Genomic DNA, 15,784 nt, shown 5'->3' with positions numbered 1-15,784 from the left:
AAATAAATCAGCGGTATGTTACATAGACAACAAAGCTACGACTCCCAAACTGAAAACAACTCACAGTAGGATACATGACAGAAAAGAAAATTTTATTGTAATTATTGATTGCTCTATAATTAATAAATTTCCATTTTCAACAAAGAGTTAAATGTTATAGGCAACGAAGCAACAATGCAAGAACTCTGCCGATAAACTATGAACTTCTAGATGTAATTATGGATTCCTCTAAAATTAACAAATTCCCTTTTTCAACAATGTTTTTAAATGCTAAAGACATCAAAGCAAGAATGCCAGAACTACAAAGACATCCTAATCTTGTGACGAGACTGCATTAATAGTTAGGAAGCAACTCATACCGCTAAGATTATACAATGGAAGAATAAACCTTAATCAGATTATAATTTCTACAATTTTTGCATTACTAAGAATACAGTTTCAGAGTTCAGACAACATGAACACAAATTTGAACAGAAACATTTCTCATTAGTAAAACTGTGATCACAAACTCACCCAGATTCGGCTTTCAAGCCCCCCAGTAACATAAACCCCCACTTTCAAAAACAAAAAAATCCCAGAATTTCTCATTTCTCATTAATCAAAGAATTATCCAATTTTATGAATGAAAAATAAAATGCAGTAATGGAATTAAAGAAGAAGAACATGGAAATGACCTCTTCAACGGCCTTTTCTCAAAGAGAGGCAGAGAGTGAGCTGTGACGGCTGAGCTGCGATGAGCGTGCGATCTTGGCTGAGCTGCGATCTGGGCTAAGCTGCGACGTCAACGACAAAGAGAGGCAGAGACGAGAGAGTGATTGAGAGAGTGGGCTGAGCTGAGCTACGACGGCGACGTCGACGACAGAGAGAGGCAGAGACGAGAGAGTGATTGAGAGTGGGCTGAGCTGAGCTACGACGGCGAGGTCGACGACAGAGAGAGGCAGAGATGAGAGAGCGATTAAGAGTGGGCGAGAGAGTGAGGAAGAGACAGAGAGTGAGGGTTTCGTTTAAGGGACTAAGGGTTATTCAATCAGAAAGCCCAAATGACGCCGTATTAGGAAAAAAAAAAAAAAGGGGACGAAACGGCGCTGTTTTAAGCTAAAACAAGGCTGCCCGTTTGAACTGTCCGAACCGGTCACGGTTCACAGAACCGGACGGTCGAACCGCGGTCCGAACGATTCCATGCTTTTTTCGCATGGAACGGTTCTTCACCTTAAATGGACCGTAGATGTGAACGGTTCGAGGGTTTTACGATCCAACCGTACGGTCCGGTCCGGGTTTAAATTCCATGTTTGAGAGTGAATGAATTGTGAATGACATATCTTAATCTTCTCACTTTCAAGTCACACATTGAGTTAACAAATGAACTGATTGCTACATTTTTAAATATAATGTGAGTTGATGAGAAAAGGGATTTCCAACATATTTGAATTGAGTGCTAATTACTGTTATTTTGAATGCTTTACACAGAAATGCCTTACTTGTCTCCCAAGAAATCCCATCCCCAAACATCATTCCATTCTCCAATTCCATGGCCTAGAAAGAAAAATCCACGCTTATGAAAATTCAACTAACAATGAAAGAAAACATAATTAAGGAAGAACTTATATAAGACGTGTGGAATAGGGAAACTACAAGTTGTGTTAGAGACACATAAATTGGCATAATTTTATGTCATAACTCACCACATAGCGAGTTATAATTGGTACAAGTATTCCCACATGACCTACCATCACTCACCATGTGATAAGTTGTAGCACAAAATTATACCAATTTATGTATTTATAGCATTACTCAGAAATTTGTATATTTACTACCACATTGGCATTACCATTTCTCACCATTGGGCTTTTTGGTAAGCCTAGTGCAAGTCTGCCATTACTCAATCCCTTTACCACGATTTCTGCGCACATTAGAAAGTACTTGGTTCAAAGTGGTGGGTTTTTTTTTTTTTTTTTTTTTTTTTTTTTTTTTTGGTTTTGTGAGGGATTCCTACTCTAATGGTTTTAATATTAGTTTTTGTAAGATGAATAAATTACCAACTCTGCGAGGAAATCCTTCTTATTATAAAAACATGAATATAAGAGCATGACTGGATGAAGGCGGAGAAAAAACGATAAATATTGAGAGGTTGGAGGCCGACATGGTAGCTTGGAAAAAGCTGTACCCTCGCAGCCTCGCTAGTTGCATTGACTTAAGGATCTATGTACAAGCCAAAGGCCTTATAATTGAATTGGCACCTCCCCATATACAAAGTGCTTGGGGGTTTAGGGAGGAAAGGGTTTGAACTGCAAAGTTAGCAACATGTTGTAATTATCTCTATAAAAAAAAAAAAAAAAAAAAAAAAAAAAAAAAAAAAAAAAAGAGTTGTATTCTATATAAATAAGTGGTTCTATATCAATTTTATACATTCTCTCTGATACAAGAAACTAATATCATTTGCCAAATTATGTTCTGCTTTCCAAATGAGAAAATGACACCCCCTCAACTCAAATATGCTTGAATATATCAAAAAATAGTTTGGCTATCATATATGTCATGTGATGGATTACTCTAATAACAATGATGAGTTGTCATGATGATTATTATCACGTCTCTTTAACATAGAAGAATCTCTTTTCGGAAGACAAATGAGTCTCCCCATCTTTTGTTCTGTTCTCAAGTCCCTGAACTTATGAAGTATCATTTATGTAGTATACCAATTTGCAACATATTGTCTAGCCATTTTTTATTAACATAATGACAATGGAACCTTATTTATGCCTGTGCTATTGAATCGGTTGCTTTATTTTTGGTACCAACAATTAAGAATTGCTTTTTTCTTGTTGCATCAAAAACTAAATCACAAGTTTCTGATAAAAAGGGGGCAGTGGCATCCCCTTAACTCAAATCTGCTTGAATATATCAAAGAATAGTTTGGCTATCATATGTCATGTAATGAATTACTCTAATAATAACGATGATGAGTTGTCATGAAATTTTTTATCATATACATCTTTTTTTTGTGTGGAAAATATTTGAGATTTCATTAAACAGATAACTATCAGTTACATAATTCTCTCTTTTCTAAAGCTACCACTCAAGAATTTAGGTTCATCTTCAATTTATACAAGATCACAGCTTAATTCATTAAACAGATAACTATCAGTTACATAACTCTCTCTTTTCTAAAGCTACCAGTCAAGAAGTTGGGTTCATCTTCAATTCATACAAGATCACAGCTTAATTTTTTTACATGACTCTCCTAGTTTAGTAAGTATTTCTATTTTGTTTTACCCCTTTTCTATGTGTAGTCTGGTGTTTGGGGAAACCTATAATTCGCCAGTTGATATGAACCAAGTTTGGTGAATACCACCCGTAGTAAGGTTTTATTAACCACTCCCTCCACACCCATATTCCCCAAAGATGGGGTGTATAGCAGGGAAGTTCAAAACTCACTAAAAGATTCCATGGTTTAAGACTTTTAAGGAAATTGAAGCATTCTAAGCTTGCTGGATATGTTTTCTTTCTTTACATTCCCCAGACATGTGATTATATTTCAATAGGTCTGAAGTATTCCCCGGCCAGTGGGTGGACTTCGGGTAAATATATTGTACACTCCATATTTAAAGAGTGTTGTGATATTGATATCTTGAGAGCTCAGTACAGATTAACGTTGAGGCAACAATTCAGCTGAAACTGAGGTTACTCTGGTACAACAGCTTTTGCAAACTCATAAGAACCCTCTCCAGGAGGATCCAACTCTCCGACCATCTTGAAGATGACCATACCATTTTGGTTACTCATCTGTCGCTGGCAGCCTATGTGTTCTTGGCAGTTTGCCAAGATTACCAAAAGGCTACTTCTGTGAATCTTACCTTAAATATAAGCTACATTCAAATATTATTTGATTGATATTAAAGAGCTGCAACAGCTAACGAAATCTATATAACCAAACATTTATAACAAAAACAATACCTTAGACCAAAAACTTGGGGTCAGATAAGGATCATCAAAAGACCCATTGTGATTAGCCACATATATCATTCTACAGAAATGATTATAAGTTCTAGTTGTCTATATTACTGATTCCTACTCTCAATCAACAAGATATTGTAAGTTTCAAGGCGTTGTCATTGACATTTCAACATGGTCCCAATCTAAAGCTTTACCCTAAAAATCATATTCTGATTGTTGACGCCTGTCGTGAGCTAACTTGCTCATTGCAACAAGACCTGCAACAAAAGGCTAATATCAGATAAAAGCATATGGGAACATAATTATTCTTCAACTATTAAAGTTTTCTAATCAATTCCTAAACATTGTAGCACAGTAAAAAACAAAGGGAAAACTAAATTTTAATAATATATTCTTGATAAATGGGCAAATTCTATTCATTAAGATAACCGTCATGAAGGTGTGTTTCATTTATCATTGAACATCATAGAGCGTTCCCTATGTAGAAGGAAGAAGCGAATCTATAAACATCAAAAAGGAGCTAGATGTGAGTTCCCAAACCCAAGACCAATCAAACAAAGAGCCCATAAATGAGGCAAGAAGTAGAGCCCCAATACTCTACTCATCCTCAGAAGTGCAAATATTACACTCCCTCCAAATGAATCACATCAAACAAGACGGTGCCAAATTCCAAATGTCAAAGGAGTACTTCCCTAACCAATTCCTCCATCCAAACAACAACTCTATCACCGATCTTGGCAAAACCCAAGAAACTCTAATGATCTAAAGACAAGACACCATAATTGATAAGCCTTCTCACAATGAATCATTAGATGATCCACTGTCTCCCCGCACTATTCCAACACATACAACACTGATCCATAATAGAAAAACCTCTTCTCAAATAATGAACAGTGTTGAAGTCTAAACAAAGAAGGAAATTGCCCTAGGTGGCTTAACTCCAGAAATTGCATTTCCATGCAAAGACAACAAAAGAGGAACCTCTAATCATAATATAGTAAGAATAGATATCAAAGTCCCTACTCTTTTTCAATATGCACCTCACATAGTCCCCACTCACAGATTAAGGAGTATTAGACTCCAGAAGTTGAAGAAACTCCAGCACTGGTTTCTCCTCCTAATCACTAAAATCATGAAGGAACCTCACATCCACCCCTTGCCACTCCAAAAATATAAATGATATTATCTAAACTTAAGAGCTAAAAAAATGTTTTCAACTATAGAGAATACAAAGGCAGGCAGACAGACTTAAAATATGTTACCAAAACAATTACATTGACAAATGTGTTTAACTTCATATGGTTAAGCATTGATTGTAGTTGCAGACAAGCAAATGTAACAAGACATAAAAGGTAAGAATATAGAATTTCCAGTTAGTAACGAAGAAAGAAATAATCCAATGAGCCATTACTATATACAAATTCTGAAACATAAAGGCTTCTATGGGAGTAAGCATATATTTACAAATAAAAAAGGAACTTGTGTACACTGAGAAGTTATTAAAATTGACCTTCAATCTTTTTGTAGAGAGAAGACCACCATATATCTGAAGAAACCTTGTACTGATGTAGTGCCTCATCTATAATTTGATCATGCTTCCCCTCCAAAACTCCCTGCAGTGTTATAATAGCATCCTTTGTGTTCTTGAGGATATTGTTGTTGCCGTCAATGTGTGACCTCTGAATCTCATCTTGGGAAGAAGTGAACATTACACTTGTTTCATTTGATGACTTTGGATTCTTCTTCTTTGATGTATAAAGGCCGCCATTCCTATAAGTTGGCATATTTTCATAAATGATTAACAATAATGTTATTATCTTTAGCTGCACATCGGATAAGCCCTTCCAAGTGCATGTATAGGGCAAAGATTAAAGGGAATTAAAAATATGATAACTGGGCTCCATTAGAGGCGCCACACTACAAAGGATCACATATATGATTTAAAAGGCCATGGGTTCACTTTTTGATAAGATGCAGCATCTTAATATATTGTAAATGCTTGGGAACTTAGAGAGAGCTGGAATAATACAATTCTTGCAAAACTTACAAATCAGAGAGGCTTGGTGTACAAGGTATATTTGAACTTAAGCTCTTCAAATTTTTTAACACCATAATGAGGAAATTAGGAGAGGATAATATGTTTAAGAGTTAAGGGATGACAGGGGCTTCACATAAGCTAGAAAAATTAAGAAGGCAACCACACCCTCTACGGGAATACATATAGATACATAAGCCTTTAGAAATGCTCAATATAATGTCTAGTCATAAGACTCATAAGCTTTGTAAGATAAATTATGTAGATACATTTGAACTTAGGATCTTCAAAAATTTTAACACCGTAATGAAAAATAAGAAGAGGATGATATGTTAAAGAGTTAATGGATGACAGGGGCTTCACATAAGCTAGAACAATTAAGAAGGCAACCACATCCTCTACAGGAATATAGAAATACACACACACACACACACAAGCCTTTAGAAATGCTCAGTATAATGTCTAGTCATAAGCTTTGTTAGATAAATTAGGTAGATGTATGAAATCGGTATTTTGTTGTTGTTAATGCCAGCCACAGCCACTATTTGTTTGTTTGGGCAGTAAACAACATAAGAGCAATGTCTATTTCACACTTACTTTAACACATAGTATACACACTCACCATTTTTGCACTGAAATTGTGACTTGAATTCACGATTACCAAATAAAATTGTGACTTGAAGTCACGATTTTAGTTCAAAAAACTGTATGCTATATAAATTTCCCAAAATATAATAAACAAAATTATTACTTGGCATGACAATGGCGAGTGTAAAGAGACATACAGAGAAAGCACAGGAAACTTACAGCAACAAGCTATCCAAGAGGGTAAAGTAGCTCGGCACAGAATACTTATGGTTGGACAGGATGGAAATATTCAACTTATTGTGACCCTCACCATCCTCATCACATGTTGGAGAAATGTCGAGTATGAGACAATTAACATAACTACTAGTTTTGCCATGTTCATAGTTGAGAGTGGTCAACAGAAAACAGAACTTGTGATCACCTAAATGGTGCAAACCTCCAGGAGGGTATTTAGCAGTGACACCATTGTCAAGCTCAACCATTCGGTCGATATCGAAACTGCCCTTGAAATACACATCACCAGAATCACTACCATCATCCATACGGTAAGCATGTACACAACAACCATCTAGATTCTCAAAGGAGTCCCAAACGAGCGAAACCCAGAAGAGAGTATTGCCAACAGTTGTAGCTCTAGGATGAACCCCATTAGAGAATATTTCAAAGGGATAAGCACTCCTGCGTGCTGTCCAAGCTTTAGATTTCACATCGTAAGTCTGAAACGCATATGGGTACCTAAGATCACTCAAAAAAATCACATTTTTCGGTTCAACAACTCCGTATATCATCTCATGCTCACTGATTTCAGTTGGAGGGTTTGGCAATGAAGTCCATTTCTTCGTGTTTGGGTTAAAAACCTCCATCCACCCAGAGCCATGTAGCGAAGAGGCCGTTTCGAAACCGCCGAAAACGTACAACTTGCCATCGAGAACGACAGTGTGAGGGCAATATCTAGGAGAAGCCATGGGAGGAACAAACTTCCAACCATCGGCAACACAGTTCACGTCCAGAGTTGACACTTCCTTGTGTGGTATAAGACAGTCAACGTCAATGGAGGACCGCACGTTACCAAAAGAATACAGATGGGTCCTTGCCAGAACTGCACTGTGCTTGTTTTCGTAAAGATGGTCAGCCACAGAAATGGGGTTGAGGCGTCCAGGGTGGTGAATGCCCTTTGCCTTTTTGGGCTTTGATGAAGTGAAGTAAGAAACGAAGTCTGGTTCTGGGTCTGGTTCTGGTTCTGGGTCTGGGTTTGAGTCTGGGTATGGGACCTTGATGACATACCACTGTGTCTCTACGCCTGGTCTCCGGTCTAGAAATTGACTTGAAAATGTCGAGTCCGAGCCATAGCCACTGAAAACGAGCTCAAACCCATCATTTGATTTTGGCCTCCACATCGCCGACCTTGAACTTCTAGTCTTCCCCCTCTCCATAGCGTAGCAACTTCTGTTTTGATTTTTTTGGAAGTGAGAAAATACAAGGAAATATGGAGGGGAGAGTTAGGGTTTTATAGGTAAAAAAAAGGAGTTGGGCTTCAATAATGGGCTCTTTTGCTAGTCTTATTTATGATCGTTGATTGGGCTCTAGATCCACTTGAGGGACCCATTCAAAAGGGTAACAAATTGTTCTTTATTTATAGAAATGGATTCCATTGCTATGTTCTTATAAGCTTAGTATTATTTATGGTCAATGATTGGGCTCTAGATCTACTTGGTAGATCAATTCAAAAGGGTAACAACTTGTTCTTTATTTATAGGGTAAAATAAAGTTAACAATCTTAAAATTTGAGCTAATGTTGATAGTTATTGCCATGAAGGAGAGATTTGAATTTAGATATATATATATATATATATATATTTTAGAGAGTTTTAATTTATGACATCCGTTTTTGAAGACAGTTCTTATCATTAGACCAAGATATCAATTGGTTTATGGTGTAGACGGAGATGAACCCTAAATCTCTTATTCAACTATCAAAAATTTTACCAGTTGAATTAACTGGAACCTACTTAAATTTAAATATCTTAGAAATACTAGGAGGTGTTAACCAGTTAAATTACAAACCTATTGGCATCTTGAACAAGTTTAATGAAAAGCTTTTTCTATATCATATCCATAGTTAGTAATGGTTTCCTGGTCATAGTTATTAATGTACAGGAAGGAAAGATACAAATAAAGTCTTTGTTTTGTTTTTGTTTTTGTTTTTTTTTTTTTTTTTTATAATAGAATTAAGTCTTAGTATTATTACATTCTCAAAAAAAAAAAAGTCCTAGTATTATTTTACTAGTAATATAATTTGCATTTAACTAGAGTTCTGTTATACCATGCTCTGATTATGGTTTTCTCTCTCTCTCAAAAAAAAAAAAAAATCCTAGATATCTACTTTTATTGAGTTTTGTTTGAAGTGGTATACAAATTAAAAACTTTTAAAAAAAAAAAATTAACAAAAGAAAGGGGTGCAACATGAGGAATTTCTAGGAGGTCACCCATACAGATTACATTTTAAATTATTTGCTAAGTTATACTTTTGATAGACGTGATGCATTCTCCCATGTTGCCAAGAAGTTGTAATGGGTTACATAGTAGTTTATAATGCGTATCCACCTATAGAAGTATTTATAATGTGTATTCTAAACTTTAAAATATTATAATTACTATCCTCATTTTAGAATAATTTGCAATATATAAATAAGAGTCCAAAATAATGGGTACATAGTTTAGGTTTCACATTTGCTCATAGTTTAGGGTGAAAAATGACCAACTAGATTGTTAATTTTGATACTATTTTTTTTTCTTCATTTTTCAGTGTGCAAATAAAGGGAAATCCTTCTAAAACAAAATTAAGGGAAATGTTTTTTTTTTTTTTTGAGAAAAAAGTTACAACTTACAATTAATATTGTGCTTATTTATCTACTTCTTCTTCTTCTTCTTCTTCTTCTTTCTCTCTCTCTCTAAGTGATACTATTATTTATGGACGGTGGGTGTGTATTAATTACATTATAGATATAGGGTTTTTGTACTGGGATGGGGAGGAGAAATAATGCCTCTTTTAGTTTGTCTCAAAATTTGGTTTCTTGTCATCCTCGTCACCAGAGATAATATAAAGTTTCTTGCTTCGTCCTTAAAGAGCCTTAGCATTTCCTCTTATTGTAGTACAAATCTTACCCGGTCAATAATGAAATCAAAATTCATTTCAAAAAATCTGATGGGCAAGGAGAATTAACCCAAATATTTTTTGTAATTGGGCATGCTATAAATAAATTCTCAAGGGTTTCTTCCTTGACATCAGAAAATATACGTAATTTTTCCTCAAAATTGATTATTTTTCCTATCGCTACCTTAGTTGGGACGGGTTGCCAAGCAACCTTCCATAAAAATAGTTGAAGTCTCTCTTTAATCTTTAGTTTCCAAAGTTGTTTACATTTCTTGCCTTCAAGAGGACTATTCCTATTTCCCCATTTCCAATTCTCCAACATACACCTTTTCCCAACAAGTTTTTTGATGCAGTAATAGAGCTCCAAACACATGAGTTGTTTTTTGGCTTTAGGAGCTTACCAAAAATTCCTTCCTTTGAGGTACTTTCTTGTAGGAGTGATATTGGGTCGGGTCGGGTCGGGTTTACTATGATCCAAAACCCGACTCGATAGAAATCAGGTTTGGCTGCCTAAAGCCCGACCCGGCCTAAAAAATCAGGTCTGTAATCGGGTTAGTTTTCTAGGTCTCGGGTTGGGTCTCGAGTTGGACTTATGGGCAAGCGAATTTGTTTGTTGAATTTGTGATCTAATTGTACATTTTTATGAGAAAGAACCATACTGTGAGGAACCTTTGGTCCGATCCATTGAGCCTACTCTTTTCTCTTATTAACTTTGAAGTCTATTTACAGCCTTTAGTTCTTGTCAATGGGCAAATGGCTACCAACAGCAGGTCCCACCCCACTACTACCTCGATCCACTCAATTCCTCTCTCCTCCATAAAAGACTCCTCACTGTTCATGCTCTTTCTCACCCACTTACTCTCTTCTTTCTTTCTTTCTTTTTTTGAAAAGCTCACCCACTTACTCTCACTGACAGTACAAACAATCCTAGAAATACAGCAAGCAAAATTAAAACCACTCTCTCTTACTTTCTCACATGCTTTGTTTCTCTTAGAACCAGAAGTCCAGAGCCAAAGCATGGAGCACCTAGCTTTCTCTTACCTCTTCTTGATCATTTCTCTCCTCGCATTTGCAGGTAAAATCACAAGCCTGAGGCTTTCTCATTTTCAATTTTTGTTTTGCTAAAAGTATTTGACCAACAAAGAGTAGGGTTTTTTTCAAAAAAAAAATATCGAGTTCAGAAGTATGATATATATATGACCCGATGCCGACCCGACACAAACCCAAACCTGAAATTAAGACCCTAAACCCGACCCGAATATTCATAGACCCACCCAAAATCTGTCGGGTCGGTCGGGTTTTCGGGTGGATCAGGTCCATTGCTCAGTCCTACTTTCTTGAAAGTAATTAGGATCTGTTAGGAGTGGAGGACTTATTCGTGATTGTAATGGAAGGTGAATCAAGGGCTACTCATAATCAGTGGGTATTTTCTTGCGACTTTGCTGAAACCTGCATTTTTGGTAAATAGTCACCTAGGTTTGCTCACTCTACCCTCTTTGTGAGGCACCTAGGAAAAAAAAAAAAAAAAGCGAGGGGAAGAGGGGGTAGGATCGGGTTGGCTAGTCTATCCAAAAAATAGGGTGAACATACATTTGCTTAACTGTTTTACGCATTTGAGCTCGCATAGAGCCTTTTATTATATCTTGAGCTCTACCTCCCTGTTGGCATTGGTTGGTGACCTCCTGTTTTACTCTTGTTGAGGACTTTTTTTTTTTTTTTTTTTTTTTTTTTTTTTTGTAGTTTATCTGTATGTGTTAATAAAATTTATCTATTCATATATATAAAAAAATAATTAAAAAAAAAAAAAGAAAGAAAAGAAAAGATAAGAGCTACCTTGTTAGCTTCATTAAGATTGTCTCGCCGCCCATAAAATTTCTCTTTGGTAATTATATACTCCATCCTAGTTTGGCAGTAAATGTAGTATTCATATTTTAAATCTTTCTCAACCCCATACCTCCTAGTCTCCTACACTACTCTTTTGTCTAAAAATGTCTTTTCAAGCTTTAAGGTACATTGGTCTTTCATCTTCCTTTTTACTCCTGCAAAATTCCCTTAAAAGTGATTGACATGGCCTAGGTAGGAGGTTTGAACTTTGAAGTGTTGGACTTGGACCTCTTGAGTGTTGTGGGTAACCAGTAACTTCACCTTGTGGGTTGGCTGACTATTTGGGCAAGGTGGACTGTTTGGGTGTTTTAGACTGTTTAGATGTTCAGCTTTGATGAAACAGGCTTATCTTCTTCTTCCCAAATATTATACTTGGTTGATGTCTTCCAAGTCAACATACATAAGACATATGGGTCGAGAAAGTGGGATTCTTCTTGGGCTTTTTAGACCAGCTTTCTTCTTCAAACAGACAATTGATTCTTCGGCTTTGAGTGGTAGCATAGTTTCACAATAATTTCTTTTTCAATCAAATCTTTAGATGGCATGCTTGAGAGAAAAGCAATGATCAGTAGAGTAGCTAGGGCCCTAGTGATAGGCGAACTTTTGATTGATGTCAAACCCCTTTAGGCAATAAGTTTGGGATTGTTTGTGGATCAAAAGGGCGTAGGAGACCTCTTTCTTGGAGCTTCCCTAACACTTTGCTCAACAACAAATACATGTCACGGAATCGTATTCTATACATGACAACATAGCTAAAGGATTACATTTGGGTTGGTAATTCCTGAATAAAATTCTCATATACCACTATAAAAAAATAGATTTTTTTATTACTTTTTTGTTTTTACCCAAAGCAATTTAGGTAGTAGAATAAACAAATAGATTCAACAAGTATATTATGAATTTCACACACAAACCAATATATTAACTATTGGGCAATGTGGGGTCTAGTTGTATTTGATCCGAATTATGACTCGATCTAATATAAAAGTGTTACGATTTTTAATGAGAGATTTTCTAAAGTTTAGTCAACGGAGGGAAAATTTGGGCCGGTAGGTGCAAGATATAAATACCGTGATTTTAGATTAGGGTTTGAGGTATTGTTTTGAGAGAGAAAAACTATACTACCATACTTTGTATTTTTTTTCCCTTAAAAATAGTGAAATAATTGCAATTTTGTGAACGTAGGAAAATTGCCGAATCACGAAAATATTGTCTTATGTGATTATTTTCTTTGACACATTTTTTTCTTTATTTTCACATCTCATATATTTGTGAATTTCGTGAATATTTCCTACATTAACCACATATATCAAATACCAAATTTAAAGCAATACTAATAAAGTAGTGAACGGAAAAAGTTTTCTTAAGCCCCAAAAAAACCTTTTCTCTCCCAGCGTAGGAGCATTTTCTCTTGTCTAGCACGAGTCCCCTCTCCCTTCTTTGATACGGGATCTCCCTGGGTTTGCTATAGCCCATAATTTATGCTCTACTCCTCTCTAACATGGATCAAGCAGTCATTGAAGGTTTACAACATCTCCAACTCACTAAAGAAGAAGAAGAAGACATCTCCATCTCAACCACTAGTAAATCAAAACTTTTAGAGGAATGCGCATTAAGTCTCTTTGGCAGACTCCCAGTAGATCAAAATCAGAATTTGAGAGCGTTGAAAAGCACTCTCAGATTTGCTTGGAAGTTGGGTTCCGATTTGAGGATTATGGATGTTGGAAAGAATATTTTCAAATTCAAATTTAACTCCAAATACCAGATGGAATGGGTTGAAAGGAATGGACCGTGGAATTTCGACAACAATCTCTTGCTAATGTGCAAATGGAAAAAGGGATTATCAGTCATAAACATCTCCTTCACCCACTCTCCATTTTGGGTTCAAGTTTGGGGCCTTCCCTTTGAGAATATGTCTGAAGAAGTTGGAAGGGATCTAGGCAACAAATTGGGTAAGTACATAGAAACAGATAAACGGTCTTGGCTGTCGGAGCAAGCTAAATTCATGAGGGTACGTGTGGACTTACCCATTGACAGACCACTGCGAAGGGCGACAACATCGTTAAACCAGAAGGTGAGAAGTTTTGGGTTACTTTCAAGTACGAAAGGGATTATCAGTCATAAACATCTCCTTCACCCACTCTCCATTTTGGGTTCAAGTTTGGGGTCTTCCCTTTGGGAATATGTCTGAAGAAGTTGGAAGGGATCTAGGCAACAAATTGGGTAAGTACATAGAAACAGATAAACGGTCTTGGTTGTCGGAGCAAGCTAAATTCATGAGGGTACGTGTGGACTTACCCATTGACAGACCACTGCGAAGGGCGGCAACATCATTAAACCGGAAGGTGAGAAGTTTTGGGTTACTTTCAAGTACGAAAGGGATTATCAGTCATAAACATCTCCTTCACCCACTCTCCATTTTGGGTTCAAGTTTAGGGCCTTCCCTTTAAGAATATGTCTGAAGAAGTTGGAAGGGATCTAGGCAACAAATTGGGTAAGTACATAGAAACAGATAAACGGTCTTGGCTGTCGGAGCAAGCTAAATTCATGAGGGTACGTGTGGACTTACCCATTGACAGACCACTGCGAGGGGCGGCAACATCGTTAAACCGGAAGGTGAGAAGTTTTGGGTTACTTTCAAGTACGAAAGGCTCCCTATCTTTTGGTTTCTTTGTGGAATCCTGGGACATGATGAGAAGCACTGCTCAGGAAAATCAAGCACCTCTGAAGAACATAGGCAGTACAGTGATTGGCTATGGGCTAACAGGGGTTCTAAGATGGGGAGTAAGAAGCTCAAAACATCAAATAGCAGTGGCTTCAAGGATCATAGGGAGGGTGGTTCAGTTGATCGGCAAACACCGTTGGCCTCTGATTCAATGGACACAGAGGCGGAGCCGACGGGTTTTCCAATGACCATTCAAAATGCCACTATTCCCAAGAACACATAGCTAGGTCATGAGGGTGTATTAGACACGCCATCAGTTAAGACATCAGCAAACAATCCGGCCAAAGGTGGACAGGTTAGTCTCTTGAGCCCAACGCCTCTCTCTGACAAAAGTTCCAATAATTCCCAAAAAATCTTTGTAACGGGAAAGGAGATATGTGATGAATCATCCATCGTGGGCCTCCCTACGCAATACCCCTCTGAGGCCCATGAAGTTACCAGCCCACTAAAACAAAACAAAGAGGCCCTCATTAACAATGACACCATTACCGACCCCCAAAGCCTAAGAAAAGGAAATTGGAAAAGAATAGGTAGAGCCCAAGGGAAGCAAAACCAAGCTATTAACTCAAACACTCAAAATTTAGTGGGACTCTTGGCCTCAAAGAGAACAAATAGGCTAAACTTCTCAGAAGAGAATGAGGATGAAGGTAAACCTTTGAAGAAACACTGTGACTCACACCACACCACCACACATGATATTTCTTAGAGATTGGTGGTGGCTGCCAAGTAGCACTGCTGGGAGCCATGAATTCCTTATGTTGGAACTGCCGGGGAATTGGGAACCCCCGGACAGTTTATGCGCTTCGCGATTATGTGCGGTGCTGGAATCCCAATTTAGTTTTCCTTTCGGAAACTAAATCAAAGAGCAGACATATGGAAAAAATAAAATTCAAACTTGGTTTTACAAATGGATTATGTGTTTTGAGTAGGGGCCGAAGTGGAGGCCTTGTACTACTATGGTCTAGTGACACAAAGTTGGAGATTAAGAGTTATTCTAACCATCACATTGATGCGATAATCACAGAGGAAAACAATGGTCTTGTTTGGAGATTTACCAGGTTTTATGGATACCCGAAGACCCACCTCAAGGAAGAATCTTGGAAAATCCTCTCCTATCTTAATAGTCAATTAATTTGCCTTGGTTTTGATGTGGTGATTTTAATGAAATTCTTTCAATGACTGAAAAAGCAAGTGGAGCCCAACGTTCCCAAAATCAAATGGATGGTTTTCGTCGAATTGTAAATCATTGTGGCTTCAAGGACTTGGGATACTATGGCCCAGATTATACTTGGTGTAACATGAAGAAAGGGAGTAACAGGATTTCGCTTCGCCTTGACAGAGCTTTTGCTACTAATGAATGGCTTGGACATCTCAAGGACCTAACTGTTCACCATTTGGCTAAATCCACATCTGACCACTGCATTCTTGCAATCACAAACTCACC

The 15,784-nt window shown here is 37.1% G+C and overlaps 2 protein-coding genes across 2 annotated transcripts; one reads left to right on the top strand and one right to left on the bottom strand.

The window, feature by feature from the left end:
• Positions 1–3,955: 3,955 nt before the first annotated feature.
• Positions 3,956–8,033, bottom strand: LOC126726633 (uncharacterized). Its single transcript, XM_050431939.1, has 3 exons — positions 6,797–8,033; positions 5,465–5,724; positions 3,956–4,211 (listed from the first exon to the last, which is right to left on the bottom strand). The coding sequence occupies exons 1-3, from the start codon at positions 8,008–8,010 to the stop codon at positions 4,150–4,152; spliced, it is 1,536 nt and encodes a 511-aa protein (XP_050287896.1). The 5' UTR covers positions 8,011–8,033; the 3' UTR covers positions 3,956–4,149.
• A 5,083-nt stretch (positions 8,034–13,116) lies between these two features.
• Positions 13,117–13,806, top strand: LOC126728517 (uncharacterized). The gene has a single exon (XM_050434325.1). The coding sequence runs from the start codon at positions 13,117–13,119 to the stop codon at positions 13,804–13,806; it is 690 nt and encodes a 229-aa protein (XP_050290282.1).
• The last annotated feature ends 1,978 nt before the right edge of the window (positions 13,807–15,784 follow it).

This window comes from Quercus robur, chromosome 5, assembly GCF_932294415.1.
Source record: "Quercus robur chromosome 5, dhQueRobu3.1, whole genome shotgun sequence".
In the NCBI taxonomy this organism is placed as follows: Eukaryota; Viridiplantae; Streptophyta; class Magnoliopsida; order Fagales; family Fagaceae; genus Quercus; species Quercus robur.
This window is presented reverse-complemented; position numbering and strand designations above follow the sequence as displayed.

Coding starts and splice junctions, on each gene's coding strand:
- LOC126726633 (XM_050431939.1), bottom strand. CDS start 8,010: ATGGAGAGGGGGAAGACTAGAAGTTCAAGGTCGGCGATGTGGAGGCCA. Junction 5,725..6,796: donor CTCTTGGATAGCTTGTTGCT/GTAAGTTTCCTG, acceptor GCCAACTTATAG/GAATGGCGGCCTTTATACAT. Junction 4,212..5,464: donor TCTCTACAAAAAGATTGAAG/GTCAATTTTAAT, acceptor CTTTTGTTGCAG/GTCTTGTTGCAATGAGCAAG.
- LOC126728517 (XM_050434325.1), top strand. CDS start 13,117: ATGGATCAAGCAGTCATTGAAGGTTTACAACATCTCCAACTCACTAAA.